This window comes from Cygnus olor, chromosome 17 (genome assembly GCF_009769625.2).
Source record: "Cygnus olor isolate bCygOlo1 chromosome 17, bCygOlo1.pri.v2, whole genome shotgun sequence".
Taxonomy (NCBI): Eukaryota; Metazoa; Chordata; class Aves; order Anseriformes; family Anatidae; genus Cygnus; species Cygnus olor.
Window position 1 is genome coordinate 11,497,858 of NC_049185.1, and position 23,755 is coordinate 11,521,612.

The window sequence follows — 23,755 nt, forward strand, 5'->3', positions numbered from 1 at the left end:
GCGAGCTGAAGCAGGCCGGGGCAGAAGGAAGTTCCTTTGAGAAACCGGGACTTGGCCCTGCGACACAGGAGCAGCCTGCGGCGCTGGAGGCTGGGAACGCGCTCCTGCGGCTGCCCGGAGGTGGCCGGCCTCTGGCTGGAGGAGAGGAACTGCGAGGGCTCGCGAGCCTCTGCTGCTCTCAGGCGTGGCTGTGTCCCTCAGCCCGTGCTGGCTTGCAGCACGTTATTTTGGGGGAAGGAGGGGAGGGTAGTGGGCAAGCAGAACGGGGAGAAAAAGTTTGTGTTTTCCTTTTTTTTTCTTTTTTTCCCCCGAGTGTCTTGGTCTTACACGTTGCTGTGCCGGCTGGAGACGGATTTGTCGCTGTGATCAAAGCAGTTTTGCTGATGTTTTGTGCTTTTGAGAGGTGAATTGCGAAGTTAGCCTGTAATTAATGTGGGTTTGTTCGTCCCTGGAACAGTCAGCAGACGACGCTGTAATTTGGGTTTGCCTGAAAAGCAGCACGCGGTGTGTTTTGACTTCGGTCAGGCCAGTGGGAGTTTGCAGCTGCTGTTTTTGTGCTGGCTGTTGCAGAAAGGGAATTACTGCCGGTAAACCCTTTAGCCCGCAAAACTTTGAGGTTGGATGGCTTCGCTGGGTCCAAGGGTCGTGGCACCGTAGTCCCTGGGGAGGATGTCGGTGGTGCGGTGGGAATCCCGTGCCCAGCGGGATGGCGAGGGGAGCGGGACTGGGAAACTTGCTGTAGCAGTTAAAAAGCACGTGAAAGCTTCGGTGTGCTGTGCCTTTTATGTTTTGCCTCATCGCATGGTGACCTGCTAGGGAGTTACGTTCTCGGTCCGTGCTGATTGGGCTGACTTTGTCATCGTGGTGTGGGGTGTGAAGAGGAAATATCTGTACGGCTGTGACAGTCCCCACTGGGGAACGCAGCTGGCTCTGGCCAGCGTGCCTAACTTGCGGAAAAAAACTGCTATTTGGGTACAATTACAGTCCCACGTTAATGTGTTTGGCCCCTAGCTTGAAACACAGAGAAGGCGTGGAGCTGATTGATGTGTGTGAGGGGTTGTCAAAGGCACGCTACAGAAATAAATGGCTTTTCCCAGTGTTTCCTGTGGTTGCTGCGTGTGTTCGGCAGTTACAGGCAAAAACTTCAGAGGCTGGGGGAGTGCTTCAGGTCGGGAAATGCTCCTTCCAACAGCAGGCTTGACTCGTGTTATTGGTGACACACGGGTGTGTTATACAAAATAATTCAGTAATTTAATGATCCATAATACTCTTCTAGCTCCTACCACAGATGCTGTTGGACTCGAGTTAGATTTGTTGCTGCGAGGTTTTTTTTTTTTTTCTTCCTCTGGGATTTGTGCCAAGATGAACTGTATGTTCTGTTCTTAACAGTTATGAGTAATGTATGTGTGAATCTATAACATAAGTAATACGAGTATATAAAATGTGTGAGTATGCAGAATTCATGCGTCCCGTGTCTGCGGCGCGCTGCGCACATGCGATGTGTGTGTTCAGGAGGGCCGCGCTGCGTGTCTGGGCAGAGCGAAGGGCATGCCTCGCAGTCGGTGCTCGCCGCAGAGCCGCGGCTGATGGCCTGCTCCCGGGTACCTGAACCCCAGCTGCAGTCACCAGTGAGTACGTAATGGCCCTTTTGGAGTGGTTACGTGTTGGAGAGAGCTGGAAATCCCTCCCCGTGCTTGCAGGGGAAGTAAGTCTGCCTGGCCAGACAGCAGAGATGCTTGTGCTGCAGCATCGCGCCTCCTGAGCTGTCTGCAGAGCTGGGGTGTCCCCAAGGCCGTGTATTGGGGTACCCGTGGGTCTCAGGGGGCCGTGGTCTGCCCCGGCTGTGGGGCACCCTTCTGAAGCCACGGTGCTGCCGCTCTGGGGGCTGCGCGAGCGGCCCGCTCCACGGCTTGTTCTAATGGGATTTTTTTTTTCTTTTTTTAGACTAATAAAATGGACTTTCTCTCATAAATTATTTTTTTTTTCTTAATGTGAAAAATGAGAAGGTGGCAAGTAGCCAATTCCCCCGCCTCCCTCTTCCCAGCTCGGATGAGGTCATTGCCTCTCAAAGTTTGTACCACGCATTGTGAGACACGGCTGGAGAAGCAAGAAGTCAACAAACGCCTCTCGGAGCGGCTGGCGGCCCCGGAGCGCTGCTAGCGGAGCTGTAAGCGAGGGTGCTGGGGGGGCCTGAAGACCCTGGGGACGCAGATTTGGTACGAGGGGTCCGCTCTGTGCCCCGGCTGCTGGTGCTGTGCTGGGGTGAAATGGGAGCTGGGCGCGGGTCTGGTCGGTGCGAGGACCCCACACGTGCGAGGGGCTTGGCGTGTGCTTAGGTGGAAGGCGATCGGCAGCCGATCTGGCACTGCTCGGCTGAGCTCGCTCTTGCGTTGACTGACTTTTTCCTTGGGAATTTCCTCGGCGCTGTTTTTGAAACCGGGGTTGCGGGAGTTCACGACCCAGCGGAGGATCTCTCCGAGACCTTTGTGTCCCCGGCTGAGCGGCTGCGTGGGGAAGTTGTTTATTTTCTTGAACACCATGCGGAGCTGCTGGTGAATTCCTGAGCTATTGTTTTCTCCCCGTCTGTCCCCCCCAGCCCTCCCTCCCCTCCCGCCGTCCGGATTCCTCTTTCCTTGGCTGGAAGCGGTGCGGGGGCGCCTGGCCTGCGACGTGCTCCTGGGGGCTTCCCGAGGAGCTGCAGCCCTGGAGCGTGGGGTTTTGGACCTTCTGCTCGGGTCATGGGCAGTGGTACACCTGGAGCGGGTGTAGTTTAAAACGGGGAGGCTGCTGAATTGGCACGGGTCTGAAACAACAATTTCCTAAGTCCCATAACAAATTAATTACCGAAATGGTGTGAAAGCATGCTTGCTGCCTCGTGCCTTTGCCGTGAGTCTCGTTTTGGCCAGCTCGCTGTGCGCTGCAGGGGTGTGTGGTGGTGGGGGTGCTTTGCGCATCTTCGTTTTTTGTCTTGGTGCCCCATCACGGCGCTGGGAGGCGCTGGGCTGAGTCGGTTCTGCGTGATCCCGGTGGCAGAGCTGGCCCGGGGGGTGCGGGTTGTCAGCGCTGTGGTCTGGAAATCAAATCTTTGCCGTGTCAGAAAGGGGAATGACGGCAGGTGACAGAAGGTGAGCGGGTAGTTGGAAAAGTGAGAAACGGAGAGCTGCTTGCCTCAGGGATGTGCGCAGTGCCCCAGGAAGCGAGCGCCGCGGTGGGTTGTACCTACGCGTTTGCTCCCCGGTGCTGCCAGGCGCCGTGCGGGGCCTCGGCTCCGAGTCCCAGAGGTGGGCAGCCGCTTCTGCAGGGGTTACACCGGGTGAGTCTGGTGTGGGGCCGAAAAGGGGAAGGAGTGGGAGGAGGCCGTCGGGATGTCAGCCGCGACCTTAGAGGTTTTTGAGCAGAGAATAAACGTGGGACTGGTGGGTCAGCCAGCGTCTGCGGTGCTTTGGGAAGGTCTGCAAGGGAGGCCTGGGGGATGCTTCCATTCGCTGACACCAGGAAGTTACAGAACTGTGGTTCTTAAGAGGAAAACCAGGAGGCAGCTGCTGTGGGCAAAAGTCAGTGCCCGAGGGCCCTGGGCCCAGCGGTGTGAGCCAAGTCCCCCGGTGCTGTGCCTGGGGATGCGGTGCTGGTCTTCCCTGGCACCGAGGGCAGGACCGAAGAAGTGCAGCTGGGAGGTAAGGGAGGGGGCTTGGGATCCAACGTGCTGCTGTGCTTTTAGGCAGAAACTTGAAGGAGAAAAAAATAAATAAAACTGCCGTTCCATCGCAGCTTGTCTGTTCTCTGGAAGCCATTTAAGCATCCCATTAATCCATTAATGGCAGCTGCTCCTGTGCTGCTGCACCCCAACGCTGTCTTCTGCTCACTTTCTCGTTGTCTTGACGCTTCTGCTTAGCAGCCTCGTTGATTTTTCCTGTCGACACGACACAATCTCTCCTTGTTAGCCTACCTTGCTCTTTACTCTTTCAAGGAAGGGAAGGAGCTGGGGAACCAGATCTGATAATTCCAGTGAGTAGAACTGTTCCCCTGAGCCCTTTATAAAGAAATAAAAAGGCTCTCCTTCTCTCTGCTTCTCTTTGAGTACAAGCACTTTACCCTCTTGGATTCCCTGCAGGCTCCTCATACTGCTAAAATTGAAACATCAAGATGTCTGAGGCAGCAGGAATTACCATCAGTGTTTTGACACCTGGAGGTACAATTTCTATTAGCTTTTATATAAAAACAACACCAGTTTTGCCAACAGAGTTCTCATTAAATAATGCATGAAGACCCCCGCCTCTGACAGTAGGTATTTTTCTTTCACTTTCTCGGACTCTGGGATAATGGCTTAATTTTTGTGACCATTGGGGAAAAATATGCATATACTTGCAGGCAGAAATGTATTTGTGGACTGGCTTCTCCCAGGCACAGAATCAATTATCCTGTTCGCTAATTAACGTGGAGAGATGGGGGAAAGCAAATTAAGGTTGGTCTGTTTGGAAGGTTTGGTTTATTTATTTATTTATTTATTTTTTAGGGAATAGAATGTAGTCTTCCTGAGACATTTGATGGTAAACAAGACTTAGGTGTAGCATGAGACAGACCCGCGGAAGAGGCTGCGTGCCCTTGGACGGAGATGGGCGCGGGGTCATCGGAAACAAAAAATGTGTGACTTGTGTTTTTGTGTAGACGACGCTTGGCATCGAGCATATGCTCTGTGCCCGCTTTTGGGGGAAATGAAGTGAAACAGAAGGGCGCAGCATGTGGATGTGACTGTTAATAGTTAGAATCAAAGTACAGTTTTGACATTTCTAACCTAATAAGTGGTGCTGCGTGTGAGAGCCTGCTTATTTTCCTTTTCACCATGAGATGCTTTGACAGAGGAGTAAAGTCCCATTTTGACATTTCTGTCATTTTAGCTAAAGAGAGAGATTACAGTAAATTGGATTAAGTGAAAATCTTCTTCAGATGTTTGTGGTTTGGGCTGATTTATGGATAGATGTCATTTGAACGTCATTCTGCATTTTTTAAGCATCTGCTTGATGGTTGCTCTAATGCTGTTGCTGCAAATAGTCCACGCAGAGGGAAAGCCGAGCGAGGAGCAGCTACCCGTGACGGATCTGGGGCTGGTGTGTGGCACAGGGACAGCAAGACACTGTCCTGCGCACGTTCCCAGCTGCTCGCTGCCAGATTCTGTGATGGCTGCTTGGATTTCAATGGAATTCTTGTTGTTAAACTCAGGTTACCTTCTGCTGAGAGTCATGCTTTTTTTTTTTTTTAATAGGCTTTTCTGAGTACTTTTCCCACCCTTGGAGAGATGGCTCAGAGCACACTTACCTTGTCATGTACTTGGCAAATCTTGGCTCTCCTCTTCCCATCGCCAGCGATGACGTCCTTGGTTTACGCTCGTGCAAAGTCTTGGTCTCGGCCGCCTTGCTGCGGGGTCCTTTAGTCACAACGCGTGTTTGTCACTTTTCCTGGAAACAAAACGTTCATGAGCATGTGCTGGCTCAGTGACATAGCAGTGACGTGTGACAAGACTTCGCCTGTTGATATTTCCAAAAGATAGTGTTGGAAGTACTTCCATTAAATTAATAGCTTGAGACTTCTTAAACATGTGTCCTCTGTGGCTTCATCTATTTAAGGTGTTTAATTAAAGTTATTCAGAAGCTGCTGGGGCCTTTTGGAAGCTGTGCGATGTCTTGTGGGTGGTGATGTAACCAGCCCTGCAATCAGATCTGCCCGTGATGTCACTGACGGAGTAGTCCACTGCTGCCTGGTGCAGTGATTAGTGGGATGAGATGATGTCTTTGTGCAAATGGTGATGGGAAACTGGGAAGTCCGCAGCTCTAAATTGTGTTATTTACATATAGAGTTTCTAATTTCCAGCACAGTTTCAGAAAATACTTCTGATCCCACCTCAAAACCACTAGGTTTGAGTCCAGGAGGTAGAGGTTTATGGATTTCAGTTGTGGTCTCTGGAAGCTTATTTGCAAGTTTAGTGTTGGTTTGAAGCTTTGTACCTACACCGGGAGCTCGTAGGGTGGTTTTCTGCTAGCTTAGCTCCTTGAGCTGCTTCTGCTCAGTGCCAAGCAAGGAGCGAGAGTGTAAAAATTGCCTTTCATCCTCTTCAGGGGTTGGATCTTATGCTGTGCCTGTATCGGTTTTTGCAGTCCTGCGGCAGGAAGCTGCTATCCAGATCGGAGTTGGAGATACAGCGGGGAAGTGCTGTCAGAAGGTAGAGCACATCAAATCCCAGCTCCCGATGGTGCATCGGCTGGTGGTGCTTCACTTCTTCCCTCTGAACCGAGCCCGGCTGGCTTGATGTGCACCTCTTAGCGCTGCCTGGTTTTTCTGGGGCTTATTGGTGACACCAGAATCGTTGTGCTTTGCTTCCTGCGTCTGTGCTTGCCATCCCATAACTGATGGGGAAGAGGTGCAACATTCACAAACGCCCCACGGTGCACATTGCCCTTGCACTTAAAAGAAAAGACTTTGATTTTTGTCGTGTGGGTGTTTCATGCTTTACGAGCGATTCAAAGTGCGATTCTTAAAAATACCTTCTGTATTATTTTCCGTGATACGATTATTTGTGGAAGATCACACTACTGAGGGAAGATAAATTTGTAATCCTGCTTAGCGGCTGATCTTATCCTCCCTGAGTAGCTATTGTTACGTAAGGGACAGTGACCCGAAATCCACCTTTTAAAGCGGTGGACGGGAGATGCCTTCCCCTGGTGCCCTTGCGCACAGCAGCGTCGTTCAGGCTTTGTAGTGGTTTGAAGGCTGGCGGTTTTACTTCCAAATCCGAGTGCCCCTCCTAACTCACCTGTAGGTCGGCGTGCCCAAGAGAGCAGCAGCGTAGCGGTAGGTGGCTTATTTTTCTGGCAGCATGGTTACTGAGCCAGGCCGTGTTAAACAAGACCTCTCTGCATCTTTCACAGCCGGGCACGCTGAGAGGTGTTCACAAAGCAGCGCTGTCTGAGGCTGCATGGCCCAAATCACAGCGAGGAGCAAGTGGTTTGATCATGGATCCTCCCGGGGAGGTTATGGGGTGGGAGCTTCGGGGCACAGGGCGGGCAGGCTGCTGAGCAGGAGGGGCTGAGCTGCTGCTTGGGAGCAGGGCCGAAAACATCTGCAGGAGCTGCCCGCCTCCGTGCTCGTTGTTTGAGCTGCTCAGTTAAAGCAGACGAGGAGCTGGCAGCGCGCTTCTTGGCGTGGGCCTTGTGGTGGTGGAGCTGGAGATATTCCCCCTCCTGCTCGGCTGGCCCTTTCTCCTCCCACGCCTCGCAGTCACGTAGCAGCGCCAGGCTGAGCTCAGGTGAGGCATCTGCTCGCTGCCTGCCGGGGAGGCCGGTGGAGCGCAGCCGACCTGAGGCATTTGATTGCTTTTATTTCCCCCTCTCTCCTGAGAAACGCTACAGGAAATATCTCAGCGTCAAGAGCTCCATCTAAAGCTGCGGTGCTCCTTCTGTCTCTGCCTGCTTTCAGAGCTCCTCAGAGGAGAGAGCACAAGCTGCTCACCTGCACAGCCAAAAAGTGGAGACGGGAGCTGCTGCTCCCAGGCACCGGCTGCTCTCCAGCTCGGTGGGGCTCTCGTCTTCCACCGCTGCTCCGGCGGCTCCTCCGAGCTGAGCAAGCAGGCGAGCAGGTGGAGGTGCCCTCCCTCCCCTCTGAGCATCCAGCTCGGGTGATGTTTGCCCCTGGAGGCACCGGTAACGCCGGGCTTTGCAGCCCGGAGCCAGTCCCTGAGGTTTGCTGGGGGGCTGTGCTGTATGTAGGCAGCGCTCGGGACCGGGGGCGTCCTTCCTTTACCCAAGGCGATGTCCTAATGGCTGGCAGCGGGCAAGAAGGAAGGAAGAAGAGGGTTGGTTTTTGTTTTTTTTTTTTTTATTTCTTCAGTGTGGGTGAATCGGTGTTGTCCGTGATGGATCCTCACTGCGACAGGCTCTAAGTGGCAGCTCTCGGGGGAAATTAGCCTGCAGCTTTTGACTTTATTAAATATTCTCCAGCGCGATCCCGAAGGACTGCTTCTTAACGTTCTGCGATGTTTCATCTGTATTTTTAGCATCACCTACATGAAATGTGGCCGCATATAGCCTGTATTTACATTAAGGTCTACGTACGAATGGTTGAGAACTGATAGATGGCATGTTCTGTTCTTCAGATCAGCGCCGTGAGGAAGTCGTATAGGGAGGTGTAAGAACCTTCGTTGGCGATACTGTGGATTATTATGAAGCCTGATAGCTGTCTTGGAGCTCTGGCTTATAACGATTGATTTACCTATTTATTAAAACACCTATTTAATGATTGAGTGCAGTGATCTTTGTTGAGCATCAACAGCGGGGCTGCGCTTGGGCTCTGGAAGCAGAAGCTTGGCACGGACGTGCTGCTTGTTTAACGTGCTAACTTTCAGTCTGTCCCGCTCCTGCCTTGCAAGCGACTTTCCGCTCTACGTGGTTAAATGATCTGCCGTGATGAATGGCATATGTTCAAGGAGGTAATGGTGCGGTTTTCCTTGGGAGTTGGAGCTTGTAGGGCTTGGTAATGTTGTGGCGAGGCTGCCGATGGAAATGAACACGTGGGGATTCGCTGGCTGTGGGAATGGTCTCGCCCCGTGGAGGGCTGTTGTGAAAACAAAACCCAGGCTTGTTAAGGGCTGGGGGAGAAGGAAGATGATCTGGGGGCAAGCTGCAATTTATATTTCTTTCCATGCTGTCAAACAACTCAGCATTCATTCGTGCGTTTACTTCCAGAATCTGTCTGCGATATTTATCTGTTCGTTTCATCTGCAATATTTATCTGCTCCTGGAGACTTCCTACCAATGGGCAACCAGCCGTGCCCTAGGAGACGTGGGAAGAGCGGAGCGGCGCGGGTAGGCTCTGACGGCCTGTGCCTCCTCGTTCAGCCCCCAGCCAGCTGCTCGGCAGCTGTTGTCACTGCTGGGACCACAGGGATTCGAGCTGGGAGCTTCCCTCGCTCCCCAGGCGTGAAATCCCCGTGGAGCCAGGAACCCTGGCGCAGCGAGGCGGCAGCAGCGGCGTGCTGGGCTCGGGGGGCCTCTGCAGAGACCCCGCAGGGTAGAGCACTGGGGTGGCTTCCCAGGGTACAGTGTTGCTTACAGTTTGCTTGTTTAGGTGAATTCATGGGCTATTTCAGGCCGTGTATAAGACTTGGGTCCATGGGCACTTGTTTCCAGGAGGACTGAGTGTGCGGAAGGTCAGAGATGCGCAATTTATCCCCACTCTGCCAGCTTTCACCGATCCTCTTCGCATAAATGGGCCTTTTGGAGAGGTAGCTTCCCTATGACGTACAGAACTGCTGTTCCAGTAGCCCTACAGGAATAAAGGAGATGATTGCCCAGCCTGACAAAAGGCGAGCGCAGCAGCCTGGAGCAGCTCAGCACTCCCCGTGGTGGGAGGCGAAGGCGCCCCTTGCCCAGCTGGCTCCCTCCAGGGGCACGGCTTTGGGTGCTGGTCTGGGTGTTGGGTGCTTCTCCAGGACACTGAGATGCGACGAAGAAAGGGAAGGTTTCTTTGCCCTCTCTGACTGCTTGAATATTTTTCTTGACTTTTTATCTGCAAAGTGTGTAACTTTAACCCCAGCCTCTGAATTGAGCATGGTAGATGCTGCTTAATTGTGAGGGGGGGAAGCAATGAATTCCCTGGTGGGTGAGAGCTTACCCTTGGTGCCCTGACCTTGTTAAAACACGTTAACTCAATAAAAGCCTGAGTATTCAAAGACAAGCGACTTCTTCCTACCTGGAGGGGCATAATTAAGCCATTCCACACCCCTTAAACCAGAGCTGTGGGAGGAGGACAGAAGAGCTCCCTGTCCTGCCTGCCCGCGTAAGCGAGCAACTTCCCACTGGGGTCGTTTCGGCTCCCCCAAGCAGCACCCAGCAGCTGGGAGGCTGTTAGCAGGCGCTGGGACAGCCTGGCTGTGATTGCAGAGGAAACCCGGAATTTCCTGACCGCTGGTGAGTGACACCCTGCCTCTGCAGGGCACGCAGCTCTGCAGCATCTTGCATCGGTTGAAATTGTGGTCAAGTGTTTTGCATTAAAACAGACAATTTCCTGGACAAAGCATGCAACAAAACCTAGCGGGGGAAGGTGGGGGTGGTTATGTTCATCCATAAAAGTTCCTGCGCAACGTAAAATTGGAGTGTTACCCCTTCCTTAGGGTTTCCTTGTTTAAACATTCCTCGGATGTTTGCGAAGTACATCTTAGTTTTATCCATGTCCACAGAACAGACCCAAGGAACTTTAACGCCTTGATTTACTTTGGGGATTTGAAGGGAAATGCAGGAGTTTTCTCGAGTGCACGTCTCATTCCAGCCGTGCTCCCTCCTGCTCCAAGGCCATGGCTCGGGCACCACCACGGCAGGCGGCGGCTCCTCTCCTGCTCCCGGCGCAGCCGGTGGCAGCTGGCCCTGCTGCTGGGGCACCGGGGGGACAAGGTGCAGATGTCCCCTCCCCGGGGAGCCCGACAGAGGCCAGCTGGCAGTAGCTGGGGGGGCTGAGAGGGCTCGGAGGTCTTTACGAGCTGCCTCTTGGTTATTTTAAAGACGCTGTGCTCTATTGCTGCCTTTGGCTCGGGCGGTGAGGTGGAGCAGGGCTTGATTCCCCTGGGCTCCGGAGGAGAGGGGAGCTCACACGGGGTGGTGGGAATGGCCGTGGCTGCCGGTGCCCTCCCCGTGCAGAGTCCTCATCAGGACCACAGCTATCTGAAGCTAAAACCACCGTTGTTGGCTGCTTCCACGAACACGCCAGGGCTGCTGGCTGCAGTTGTTTCACGAGCAGCTCAGCCGCCCAAGCGAAGGTGATGGAGATTTGGCGATGGAAATCCTCCGTTGTCCCTGTGTAAGCTGTCCTGTGCCAGCCCAGTACCAAGGAAAACTCATTCTCATACCAGGGATAATTTCAGATGCTGTGTCTTTTCTTGCTGTGGGTAACCAAAGTTCATCTCAACTTAAATCTGAGGCCTTCATGCATTGAGCTCATCACCTTGATGAAGGGGAACATCCTTTAGTACCCCTCAGATGCACTCTGAAAAATTTATTATTCTGTAATTTGTTTCTGTAGCTCCATAAACGCAAAATTTGACCTTGGGACTGCTGCTACCTGTGCTGACTTCCCTGGTGCTTTTGCCCTGACCAGTTTTGTCCGAACTCGTCGACTCGCTGCTAGGGCTCCCGCTCGCCCACGAGAGGAGCTTCCCAGCCGGCGAGGAGCGCTTTGCGTCAGACGTTTCCCTCGTGGTTTTTCTTCGTTCCTGCCATGTGGCCAAGGGTTGGAGGATGAGTAACCAGCCGAAACCTCAGCCCCAGGGTAGGTAGGCGCAGGGTGACCGAGGGTATCTGCTTGTGCCTGCGCTGCCTCGGCTGCGAGCTGGACTAGTGACTCATCTGAGGAGTGACTTGGGTGGCTGAGGGTTTTTTTAGTAGCAATAGTTGTTAATAATAAATAGCTCTGAGTTCAGCGATTGCAAAACAGGGCAGGCTGATAGCCCAGGGACTGAAACGGAAATTTCACCAGGAAACGAGGCAAAGTTCTCACCTCCCTCCGGTACCAGGGAACGGGTGGGCCAAAGGCTTCAGACCCCGTCCTGCTGGCAGCCGTTGGGTGCACGCCGTGAGGCTGGATTTGGGGTTGTAGGCAGTGGTCACTGAAGGCACGACACCCATTCCCAGACTGATTTCCTGCAACCTATGAAAAAGCCTTTGTGGGATCATGCTTTTGGTTACCAGGACAGAAGCCAATTCAGAAACTCAGTTCTTGAATTCTTGGGAGCAAATTTTCCTTTCCTCAAGGTTTTTACCTGCAGTACTGTTGACAAAAAATGTGCGTGCGGCCCTAAGAAGCTATGAAAACCATCTCTTGTGAACAATCCCTGGTAGGTAAGATAGAGTGAGGTTAAAACTCACATCTCTTATTAAGAAACAGAACAACAGAAGGGAAAGGAATTTCTTCCTTCATGTGCTCATGTTGCTTTTTATTTTCAGATGTGCAGCACGGGTAGTTGAAGTTGTTGAAACGTGTTTTACTTTGTTTATTCTAACTTACAAATAGCTGCAGCAGGTACAGTTCAGAGCTTTTCAGGCCTAATGCCTCAGCCTTTCTCTTTGTGCAAGCTCACCTTGCTTAATTTTATAGTTGAAGCTAAAATTTTCATGAAAATGTCGGATACCCAAACTTAAACATCTAGGAAAAAGTCATGTCCTGCTCTCTCAAATGAACCAGAGAGCGTAAGAGAGATAAAGTTGTCTGAGTTTGGGCAAAGAAAAGGTTCATTGCCTTTGCTTCCTCTTTACGGGCTCAGTTTCTGAGGCCATTGAGTAAATTTCCAGTGCGTGGTGGTGTCAATTATTGTGATTTTAAAAGCGTAGCACAAGTCATGCAATATGTGGCGGTCAAAACGATGTTTTCCTTTGCCCCCCCAAGGTTTACTTTTGCAATCTGTACGTTGTGCAAGCCCTGGGAGAAATTTCTTAAAGCTCTGCCCAGGAAAGAAAAGCTTGACAACGTGACTCAAACCAGATCTGTCAGCCTCTCCAACTCGGGGAGGCGTAGAGCTTCCCAGTGGAAGGGCAGACCCTGAGACGTGTCCTATCTGTGGAGCAGGAGTTGAAGGAGTCCTTGAAAGGCGACTGAAGAGGAGTCTGCAGAGTCCCAGAGGGCTGCGAACCGCAGGCTCAAAATCACTGCTCTGAGCCTGGGAAAGGGAAATTAAAAAGGTGCCAGCTGGTGGAGCAGGGGGAGAGGAGGAGGAGGAGGAGGAGGAGGAGGAGGAGGAAGAGGAGGTCGCCATCTCCTGTCCCCCTTCCCTTGCTGCGGGCTGTCCGGCATCCCGCGGGCTGCTACGCCTCGGATGCAACCGGTGAAATATTTTTGGTGCCTCTAGAGAGGCTTTGACTTTCTGTCTAGAAGCTATTAATTACCTAGCTGAGGAAAGCAGAACACATACCCAATTAATGGCTCCCACCGCTTACACCCGTCTCCCCGGCTGCTCTGCTCTGAGCTAATGAGCAGCTCCTTTCACTGGGCCACCGGTGAGCCTGAACTCATCGCGTTTCCTGGGGAGAAATGAAAGAAGCAGAAATGCGCGGGAACAAATGGCTGGAATTTGGTCATTAACCTGGGCTGAAAATTGACTCAATCTACTAGTAATTACCCGGGGAGTAGTAGGAGAACGGCCTGGTGGAGGGTTCAGAGCTGCTATTTGACAGATGATCACGAGCAACTGAGTTAGCATCACGTAAGCTGCTGTCCGGCGTCGGAGGTGCGGTAACGTGCTGGGTAAGTACGGCTCCTTCACCCCAACCTGGAGTAAACGGGTCAGTCTGGATCAGCTCCGGCCTCGAGTGGCTCCATTCTTCAGTGATATTTTATGGCACAGCCGCACAGCATCTCATGTTTTTGAGTACCTTAGTTTACAGGTCATTTAATTTATTTGCAGGCTTTGTTTCAGTTCCCTAGGGTAATTTTGCTCCTTTGCACGTCTTCCTATGGAGGCATTAAATTGTGCAGTTTGTCACAATAGTTCAGCTCTTACGCTGGCAGCCAGGGCTCTTCAAAGATGCTTGTGTGAAGTTGAGACTCCTGAATCATTAGAGGATCGTGAAAGAAAAAGAATAATTTAGAACAAGGAGATGTTTTGTCATCTTTGAAACTGGGAGCGTGCGAAAGGAGAGAGTGTTTAGCAGTGCAATCCTCCTCAAAGAGCTTATCTCAGGGAATCCAGAAAATGAGTTTCCCTTCTTTATGCGGGATGTAAATAATCAAAAATGTCACTCCCAAGCTGCGTAATTTGTTCAACAAAAGAATCTCGAGAAGATGACTCCCCAGGCTTTCATGGTGTGCCCAAGACATCAGAGGACTTGTCTCCGCAGCGATGCGAGCTGAAGTGTTTGAAAACCAAATGAGCAGCAGCATGTGCCGGGCGAAATAAATAAATAAGGCTCACAGGTGCTTTGTAAGCTCCCTCGCATTCTAAAAGCCGTGTTTATCTGGCTAGTCTGGGGCTAGGTTAGCTCCTGGGAGCTTCGAGTGGATGCAGTGATGATGTGGTGTTACAGCGAGGGTTGTTAATGTGCTGTTTAATGTGCTTGGAAGCGGGGCTGAAGTAGGCCTACAGTTACTATATCATTATCGCGTGTTGGCAAGGAATTGCATTTTTTTTTTCTTGATTTAAAGCTGCTTGCGCGTGTTTATTAAACTGAGATTAGTACTGCATAACAGTTAGGATATTTAAGCACATGTTTAATGTAAGGGGGGTGCCGAAGTGGGAAAGACGTGCGGGGTGGTACACGGGAGGGGGGCCACGTGGCTCCCCTTTGCCCCCAGTGGGGGCACGCTGCTCGGGCTGGGGTCTGCTGGAGGGGCAGGGGCTTTGCTGCACACCAGCACCCCGTGGTCGTCCTGTCCCAGCGGGGGCACCTCTCGGTGTGAACTCACCCGGCGTGTGTGGGGCTGGAGCTTTTGGCTGGGCTCCCGTCAGAAAACGGGCTTTTTTTTCAGCGTTTTTTCCATCCCTAGGGCTTCACTAGTCACTTCTGCTGGTTCCCTCCTGTTGTCCTGCACTGGTTTTCTTATCTCTTTCTGGCTGCCTCTGTCCCATCTGTGCTCTGGCACTTGACCATCACTCCTTTCCTTTCCTCTCCTCCTCCAGCCTCCTGCCCGATTTCCCTTTGCAGTCCCAGCGCCCGGGTGGTTGTGTGTGTGTGTGTGTTTTTTTTTTTTTAAATTTCCTCTTCAGGCATTTCCATTTGTCTTTGCAGATCATCTTCAACAAAGGCCTCACATGCTCTAATTTGTTTTCTATTTCCAGCCTACACTTAAAATAACCCCTTTGTTTCATGAATGGCCCGTGCCTGGATCCAAATCCCCCCCCTTTTTTTTTTCTGTGGGGTTTCTTTTTTTCCCCCCTCTGTTCCTCGTCAGTATCCTTAAGGGTTTGAAGGGTCCCTTTTGGGCACGCAGCCTGCAGCTGCCACTCACCAGCAGCGTGTCGTGGGTGGCCGCGTGCCCGTGCGCCGGCACTCGCCATGGAGAAGGGAGCGAAGGGGTTTGGAGATGTGGTGCGGGAGCAGCTCTGCCACCGTGGGCTCGCCGTCCGGGGGTCAGCAGCGTGCTTTACCACTTGGGACCCCTCAAACAGGCTGTTGGCCCTGGGGCTGCCGAGCGCGAGGAGTCCCGGCACCGGCTCAGGGTGTGCTTTCTGCTGCTGGAGCACGAGGCCCAGCCTGTGCCGCTGCTCGGAGCGGGCCCGCCTGGAAAACCTGCCTTGGGAAACGCCGCCGGGAGCGGGCCTGGCAAAATCAAACCCTCCGACCTCGCTCCGCACGGCCGCGGTGCCAAGATTTGCTCGCAAACGCCGGCAGAGGTTATCTCGGGGCAGGGCTAAACGCGGGTCCTGCGCCCAAAATAGCTCGGAAAGATTGAAAAGCGGTAACACAAGTCCCAAATCCCGCTTTGCTGCTCCGGGCAGTGACAGGGGCGGGGCGGAGAAGTCGCCTTTCGTCGGGGCTCAGAAGCGGTGCTGCACGGAGCCACTGGTGCCACTCCAGCAAGGAGGAGGCACGGCGGCACACCGGGCACAGCTCCTGAGCTGCTGCCATCCCCTCCGTGGCCGTAGGACCCGCTGTGCCTGCTCATGAGGGTAACATCCTGCCATCGCGGTGCTGTGACCTGTCAGGTTGTGCTGAGCCCCTGCCTCCTGCTCTGCTCCTCCAAGGCAGGCACGGTGCTGGGAGATGGCACGGGGTGAAGGCCCCGACCCCGGGGCTGAAACGAGCCCCGAGCCCTGCCGGGGAGCTCGGGGCGTGCCTGATCTTTCGTGTTGACCCTGTGCTGCTATTTTAATTTAAAACCTCTGTACCCCGCTGGGATTGAATGCTACTGTGGATTCCTGGGCTGCAGACAGTGACATTGTTTTCTTTGTTATTCTGAATAGAGCCCTAAATTTATGGCAGACGGCCGCCTTTCCTATTGAAAGGCCTTGATAGATACAGTACATACAAATATTTGTGGATAATGTCAGCTGTCTTCCAAGAAAATTTCATGCACATATTGATTAGACAAATCCATTATCGTTACATTGTGGTGCGTTTCTTAGGAATGTCCTCCAACCCATTTTCATTACGTCTTAATTATTTTTCTGCTTCCACCAGCGCTCTAAAGAAAGCGGGGGTAAGTCTCCGGCTGCTTCTGAGCTCTGGTTTTGATCGGGGGATGTATGGCATGTGAATGCCATTACGGGCTGCGGGGCGGCTGCCGGCAATAAATGGGCTTTTCCGCGGGGCCGCGCACACGTGCGGGCTGGGGTTTTAGGCATGGTGGCTGGTCGGGCTCCTGGAGGTGAACGGTATTGCTTGGTATTAATTAAGCGTTATAAACGAAGGTCTCCTTGATTTTTGTTTCGAAATGCACGAGTTGACTGGAGGATACATCTTTTTTGAGTGTGTGTTTGAAGAGGAAAATCGTCATGTATTTGGCGTCCGAGTAAAGAAGAGCTGTTTGTTTTTCCTAAAACTTGCATCGTTTTGTTTGCAATTAAGCATTAGCTGTAGCGTCAATACTTTTCAATTAAATGTACCCCGGTGAGTGCTAGCAGCACGTCGTTCACTCCCCCGTGCCGGGGATGCATCGCGGGGCGGTACTGGCTGTTGCCTTTAAGTTGTCTCTTCTTGTTGTCTTTCTGCTGTCATTTTGCGGGCTACCTTCTAACGTCTTCTGCGGACCATCATGGTCTGTAGACCACAAGTTGAGTAACGTTACTTTGCACTTCAGAAACAGAACAGCCTGTTAATCTTATTTCAGTGGTTCTTTGCTTATTTTTTTTAATGTTTATTTTAAACTTGAGCACTCTGTTCTCGATGAGATCTTTAAAACTGCTATAAGCAGGGATGGAGCGGTACTTTCTGAGAGCTGGGAGTGCCTTGTTCTCACCTTTCAGCCAGACGAAGCCAGGCAGGGGTAATTAGGGCGGCTCACCCACGCTCGTACCGTGGCAGCAGCAAGCCGGGGATCCAGCTCTCCCTTGGGATCACGGAGCAGATCGCCGGGCTCACTCTAACTCTGAAGAGCAACAAGTGCGTTGAGCGTTTCTAATTGTTAACAGCTTTCTTGCAACGGACTCTTAAATCTTTGCTACTTTTCTTGGCATGGGCAGAATCCGTGTGTGCTTTTGCTGGGGTCGGGGCTGTGCTGCTGGCCTGGCGCAGACACGCACGGCTCCGCGGCCAAGTGCCAAGAGCGCCTGTCCCATGGCGAGGGGGTGTTGAAGGCTTCAGCAGGGGGGCAGGGGCCTGGGAGGCTCCCAGACAGGAGGGAAGAAGCGGGTTCAGGAGCCCCTGCAGGTTCTCGCCTCGGCCGCAGCTCTGTGCTGTCGTCCTGGGGCTGGATTTGCCAGTAACCTCCCGCTTTCTCCTGTTTCTAATCAGGCTGTAAATCTCCACGTACCTAGCACCGTAATGGCTAACGCAGGTCTGTGGATAAAACGTTCTCTGATCAGGACTCCAACCAGGGGGGAGAAATACTTTTCCTGTGAGACAATGTCTGTTCCTCATCAAAATCAGTTGAGAAAAGTAGTAACCAAACAGCCCAGCCTTAAAGATTTAAGGAGCCTGGCTGCGCTATTTCTGTTTCATTTCCCATTAATCTGCCCCTATTGTTTGCATTCCTCTCTTACAAACAATTAATTCACGGGTACCGGCTGCTGGGGCTGGCTCCCCTCGGGGACCTGTCCTCCTGCAGCTGGGGAGCCGCTGCTTTTTGGTGCACGGATGGAGCTCCCCGAGCTGGCCTGCGTGGAACTGATGAGCACAAAGATGGCACCGAGGGTAAAAACGGCATTCGTGGACCCCCACATCTCCACCCCTTAGAAACTGCAGTCTCCAATAACTGAGCTCGGTCACTTCCCCGTACAACGCGGTGCCCGCGGATCTGCTGGCGCGGTCACCGTTTGCTGCCGCGCCGAGAAGTTTGGGGAATGTCTGGAGGGCTTTGGTTCTGCTCGCTGCCTGCACAAAGAGAAGCAAAAAGCCTTTAAACTCTTCTGAAGCGTGACAGTGTGTCTTGGCAGTTGGCGCTGCGTCTTAAAGCTGAACTTCTGATCTGAAGAGGGTTTTTTTTTTTAAAAAAAAAAAAAAAGAGAAAGCCATTGCGTTTCTTCCCCTGCAGACAGCTGCCGTGGTGTGCTCCAGTCCTCCTGGTGAGCTCTGAGTGGGGCACTTGGCTCGGTGCAGCCCGCCAAGGGCTCCGGGTCCCCTCACCGTGGAGCGTGTGTACGGATGTGTGTGCAAATTAACCCCCAGGTGGCTGCGAGCGAGGGTGCCCGAGTTCGGATCTGTTGTTGGGAAAGTACCTGAAACTTGTGCAGATCCCAGCTGGCTTTTGGCGCTCTCGAGCGCTGCGCATGCTTCCTTGGCAGCTGCAGGGAGGCTTGGGGCCGGCGATCTGGGGACACAGCTCGGCCCTGTGGCCACGTTTGCAAGCCCTGGGAGCGTGGTGGCCATGGAGGTGAGCGGAGCAGGTGTCCGACCGCCTGCTCGGGGGGATCGCGGCTCGCATCGCATCCCGTCGGACGTGCGAGGGGAAGCGGGGCAGTCAGAGTGGAAGTGGAAACGCGTCCCCACCGCCTTCTGGGTGTCTCTGAATTCCCCGGCGTGCTCAGGGGCTTTCCTGCCCGGGGGCGGGCGGCACCGAGCCCTGCGAGGCAGCCGTCCTGTTCTGTACCAGGGGCAAACCTTGATAATCCACATCGAGATAATCCACATTTCTGCCATCCTTAGGCCTTAATGGGAATAATTTCATTTTTTTTTTCATATAACTTGAGCACTCTGTAAGGGGGATTCCTTTGCTTGCCAGGCCCTGCTGGGGCCGTTGGTTTGGTTTGATTTTGTGCCTGGCTGCCGAGCAGAGCGTGGATGCAGGCGCAGCAGCGAGGCGGTCCTGTGCCTGCTCGTCGCAGATAGCGAGTGGTTTATCAGCACGGGCTGATCTGTGGTCTCGCAGGGAAAAAAAAAAAAAAAAAAAAGGCTTCCTCTTCTTTTCCTTTCCCACCCCTTCTTGGTTTTTGTGCATGCCAGCTGCTGGTTCAGTTGAAATCGCGTTGGCTCGGGCTCTCAGCGCACCCCGGAGAGCGGCGGGGAGAGGCCAGCGGGTAGCTCGCAGCACCCTAAGCTTTTTCTGCTGCTCCTTGTGTGCTGATGAAAGAGTTCGATACCACTGCGGAGCTTGCACAAATCTATACTTAATGAGCACCTCCGCTGGGGAGGAGGCGGTGTGCGCGGCTCTGCGTGAGATGGAGGAGGAGGGAGCGGTGCCGCAGCTCTCCCCGCGCAGGTCGGTCGTGGCAGCATCCTCCGAATCCAGGCAGCAGTGGGAATGTACACTTTGTGTAATTAACCATTAGTACGAGAATAGTGGTTAGTGCCTGCTGAACTGGCAGCACGTAGACGTTTGTTACTTCTTAGCTGAAATCCTGACCGAGTGGAGGCCTAAGGTCCTCTCCAAACGCGCCGCTTGAGGTATCTGTAAAAAGCAGCAACTCGTAAACCTCTCCTGGGGGTGAGGGGCGTCCTCCCACTGTGCTGGTTTTCCTGACTGCGTTACAGCTGCGAAAGGGATTGCGACACATGATAAACCATGGAACATGTGGGCGACATGTTTGTGAAAATACCTTCTGGGCCATGCCGTCTTCTGTGGCACTTGATCCTAATCAGCAAGGCTGATTCAATATTCGGGTGGCTCTGGAGGCGTGACACAGCGTGGCCCCGGGGGTTGCGAGGGCTGCTGGGCAGTCCAGTTGCCTGCCGGGACGTCGGGGCTTGCCTCAGATGGATGCAGAAACTACCACAGCTTGGCAAGGAGGGCGTCGTGTCTGCAGATGCCGGGAAGTGCGAGCAGGGACGGGGGGTGCAGGAGGGACCTTGCGATAGCAGCTCGGGAGGGACGCCGCGGGGCAGGAGCAGGGCTGGTGGAGAACCACGAGTGGTCAGGTCCTGGGGATCACCCGAGGCTTGATGTTCAGCTATCTTGTAGGACTGTGGTCGACTTGAGTTTTAATCTGCCGCTTTCTTCTTTTGCTTGCAGTTGTTGCGTGACGTGGGAAGCACACTCATGATGAAGAGGAGCTCTCGGCTCTCCTAATCCTCTGTCGGTGATTTGGAAGCAGCGAACGCCGCGTCTGCTCTTTCGACATGTCTGGATCTACCCAGCCGGTGACACAGAACTGGCGTGCCGCTGAGCCGCGCTACCCCCCGCACGCCATGTCCTACCCGGTGCAGATCGCACGGCCGCACGCGGTAAGCAGGACACCTTCCTTCAGCGCCCACCCGTGGGACGGGGGCTGCGTGGTGTCCCCAGGGCCGGGGCAGTGCTGCAGCTGCGCTGGCTCTGATATGGCTGGTGCAGAGAAATCAGGCCGTTTCCGCGTCTGCAATACGGGATTTCATCCTTCCTCTCTCACGTGATCCTCTTCCTTTCCTCTGCACGGCGCTTTCAGCTTTTCTCCTCCTAGCCCTTGCTGCGATGGGCTCCGGCTCATCACCTCTGAGTGCTGGAGACCATTTGTCCACCCAGGGAGTGCACTGGGGTAGTGCTGCAGCACTGAAGGCTGGGGGAGAGGGGAAGCATGGATTGCAGCCCACCCAGAGCTGGAGCACGCTGACTCTGGCCTTTTTCAGCGTGACCTTTTTCGCCCTGCACCACGAGAGGAGCGGCATCCTCTCCTGGGTGTGGGCTCATCGCTCCCCAGCACGCTCCTCCTTGGTCCTCAGGTCCCCGCGATCTTTTCCGTCTTATCTTTCCCCCTACTTTTCCCTCCCTCCCTCCCCTTTGACCTGTGCTCTTGTCTCCCCCTGGATCAAGCCATAAGCTGAGGGCTGGCTGTGCTTTGTTGAAGGCGCTGGAGCTCGCATGGGTTAATTCACCCAGATCCAGCCTCTCTCTTGTGTGCCCTGTCACTCACGTCTGTGCTTGCTCATCCTGGATGTTTGAATGCTTTAGGCTTAAGCCCTTAATGGAAAAAAACTCTCCTTAGTGGAACAGCTTTAGTCAGCTCAGGCTGCTTAAATGAATCTTATTAGGTGCTGGAGTGTGGCGCTCACTTGTAAGGCTGCTCTCTGGAGCCAGCTTCGTGGTGAGCTGCAGCGCGGTGACCGCAGCCAGGAGAGCGCTCGTAAGGCGAGTTAGCGAGGTGACCTTGTCTCGGGGTTACCTGTCTGATGGTAAAGGCTGCTGAACTGTAAAACTCCTGCTGCGCCGAATCGAAGGTTTGACTTGAAAGGCTGGAAATCCAAGGTATGTCACTGAAGGGGTGAAATTTCCCTGTCTGCCCTCTTTGGGCTTCAGCAGAGCAGCGCGTAGAGCAGAGCTGGAGCTCGGAAAGGCTTTGAAATAGAAATGTAAGGAGGGTGCAAGGCGAGCTCTTGGCTGCATTAACTGGCTCATCTAGATTGCTTGGGGTCTGCATGGTTCTGCACAAAGAAGCTTTTCATCCAGGGTGTGAGACAGGCTGACCTGGTTTGATCTAGCGGGGATTTGCTTCCATCAGTGTGAGCGTGTTTATTTGGGAGGTGGGATGGAACGAGAGCATTTGTCTGAACAAGAAAATCCCAGTTCTCTTTTTATCAGGAACTCGAGCAGGAGCAGAAGCAGAATGTGCCCAGGTGAGCAAGATCTGCTGTTGTTGCAGAGCCGATTTAAAGACAAATCCCAAGGCCTGAAGACCTAGTGAGGAGAGGGATTTTTAGGAGAGCGCAAGTAGCTCCTCGCCTTGGGGTTGAGTCCTCGTCCCTTGCCAACACACACTGCTCCCCTTCGTGTCGCAACAGCAGGACGAACCAAATGGGGCAGTTGTTTGCAGGTCTGAGCTCTGGGTTTCTCCAACCTGTCCCGCTCCCTGGCTAGAGTGAATACCGGTTTTATTCTGTCCTATTAATGTTGGAAGACGGTGCTGGCAGTTGCTGCTAGAAGCTATTTTTACAGCCGCGCGCAATCTTTCAAAGTTACGTGATACCTTTTGGGTGTCTGCACGCAGGGGAGGTTGAGGTTTTGAGATGGAAGGCCAGGAGGATCCTGGCGCCCGCTCGGTGGAGGCGTGCCAGCCCCGCGGGATCGAGCGCACCTTGCCTCTGCTTGAGAGGGTGGAAGGTGCTCCTCGGGCTCCTGTCCCCGTGCCGTCTGCCCTCACTCTCAGCCGCTCACCCCCGCGAGCATCTCGCCTGGCAGTGCTGGGGCTGGGGCTGGTCCCTGCTGGGGTCGGTCAGGAGAGGAGAGCCCAGTCGCTTTGAAGTCTCTGTGCTGCTTAATATTAAAAAAAGTCCGTGGTATTTGCTCGCATGTCTTGGCCAGGTCAGTCCTGTCATGGGGTGTGTTTGCACAGTGAGAGCTTGTTTGGAAGAGAGCGAGGGAGGCCAAAACCAACCCAACGCTAGCGTGCCTTGCATCTAATTAGGTCTTGGTTCTGGTTTGCTGCATTCCACGACAGCCTTTCATGAGAACTGGGAATTTGTCGGCCCTGGGATCCTTCCCCTGGCTGGGGAAACTCCCTGGGTCACCTCCTCCTGGGCACGTGCGTGGGGCTGAGCACAGCAGGGCTGCAAATGCCATTATAACACAAATAAATAATTACAGTCCAACTGTGACGGTCGCACCCAGGGAGATGCGGTGCGGCAGGAGTACTGAGCTCAGAAATGAGCCGTGACATTATTTTAGGCTTGGAGACACTTTATGAAAAGTGATTTAAAGGATTGCAGCTGTTTGATTTCACAGATGAGGCAAGCGAGAGTGGGCGTCATGAAGGGGCAGAAGGCAGTGGAAAGCAGGCCGGGCATTTTTCTTCTCCTGTCGTACAAAACCTGGGGGTAAAGATGTGTTTGAAATGAGCAAACAGAAATGTGCTGCGTACAGATGGGCAGCATCTCCCGGCAGCCAGGTCCAGGAGTTGCTGCTGTGTTCGTAGCTGATGGAGAAGATCCGGTACCAGCAAGGAGTTTGCTGCCTGGTTTCGCTCCTCGGTGCCAGCTCTGGGGAGGGCTGCGGGCCCACGGGCCGGATCCAGACTGAGCTTTGCTGGGTGATGCAGAAGCTCTCTTCTGCAGGGTGGGTTGGTCCCCACCTGTACCGGGGCGTCCTGCCCCTCGCTGGCAGGCATCGGGTGCCAGCAGCTGTCAGGGAGGCAGGCGTGAAGATTTAATTCCATCTTATTAAAAACGTTACTTTAAAAAAAACCCGCTGACAAGTGTGCATGCTTTTAAAGGTAAGAAGGAAGCTTGGTCAAAAGTTTCTGGTTTAGTTGGACTTCTTATTTTTTACGTAAAAAAAAAATCACCAATTGGTCGGGTGGGCGGGTTTAGTTTGTTTTTTTTTCTGAAGAGCATTACATGGTTCTTGGCCAAACTGCAGGGGAAACATTTTTGTTTTCCATATTAATTAGCTGTAATACTGGGGCGTTGAGCCGGTTTCTGTCACGTTCATCTTGGGAACAGAAGAATGGTTTGAATGCTCCACGACCTTTGGCTAGAGGTGAACAAACACATTACTTACACTCTTAACCTTCTAATGTGCCCGAAGTTCATGCTCTCAAAGGAAACCTTGGCACGAAGGATATTCGTTTTCAGGCAACCTGCAGGTATTTTCTGTAAACAGATCAATGTCCCACGTGCATAGCACACGTCCCCTTTTCCTCTAAAGCCTCTTGGTGATGGATGTCCCCTGGGGGCAGAAGGGCTCCCTGCTCTTCCTCCCCAGGTGTCCAGCCGCTTGCAGTGCC

General features: G+C 53.3%; 1 protein-coding gene across 1 annotated transcript in view; it reads left to right on the forward strand.

Annotated features, from left to right (window-relative positions):
• NCOR2 (nuclear receptor corepressor 2) overlaps positions 1-23,755 on the forward strand; it is a 223,225-nt gene that overhangs the window by 47,904 nt on the left and 151,566 nt on the right. Inside the window, exon 2 of the mRNA XM_040577005.1 lies at positions 20,074-20,285. Within this exon, the coding sequence (XP_040432939.1) occupies positions 20,181-20,285 (105 nt within the window). The 5' untranslated portion in view covers positions 20,074-20,180. The remainder of the gene's footprint in view (positions 1-20,073; positions 20,286-23,755) is intronic.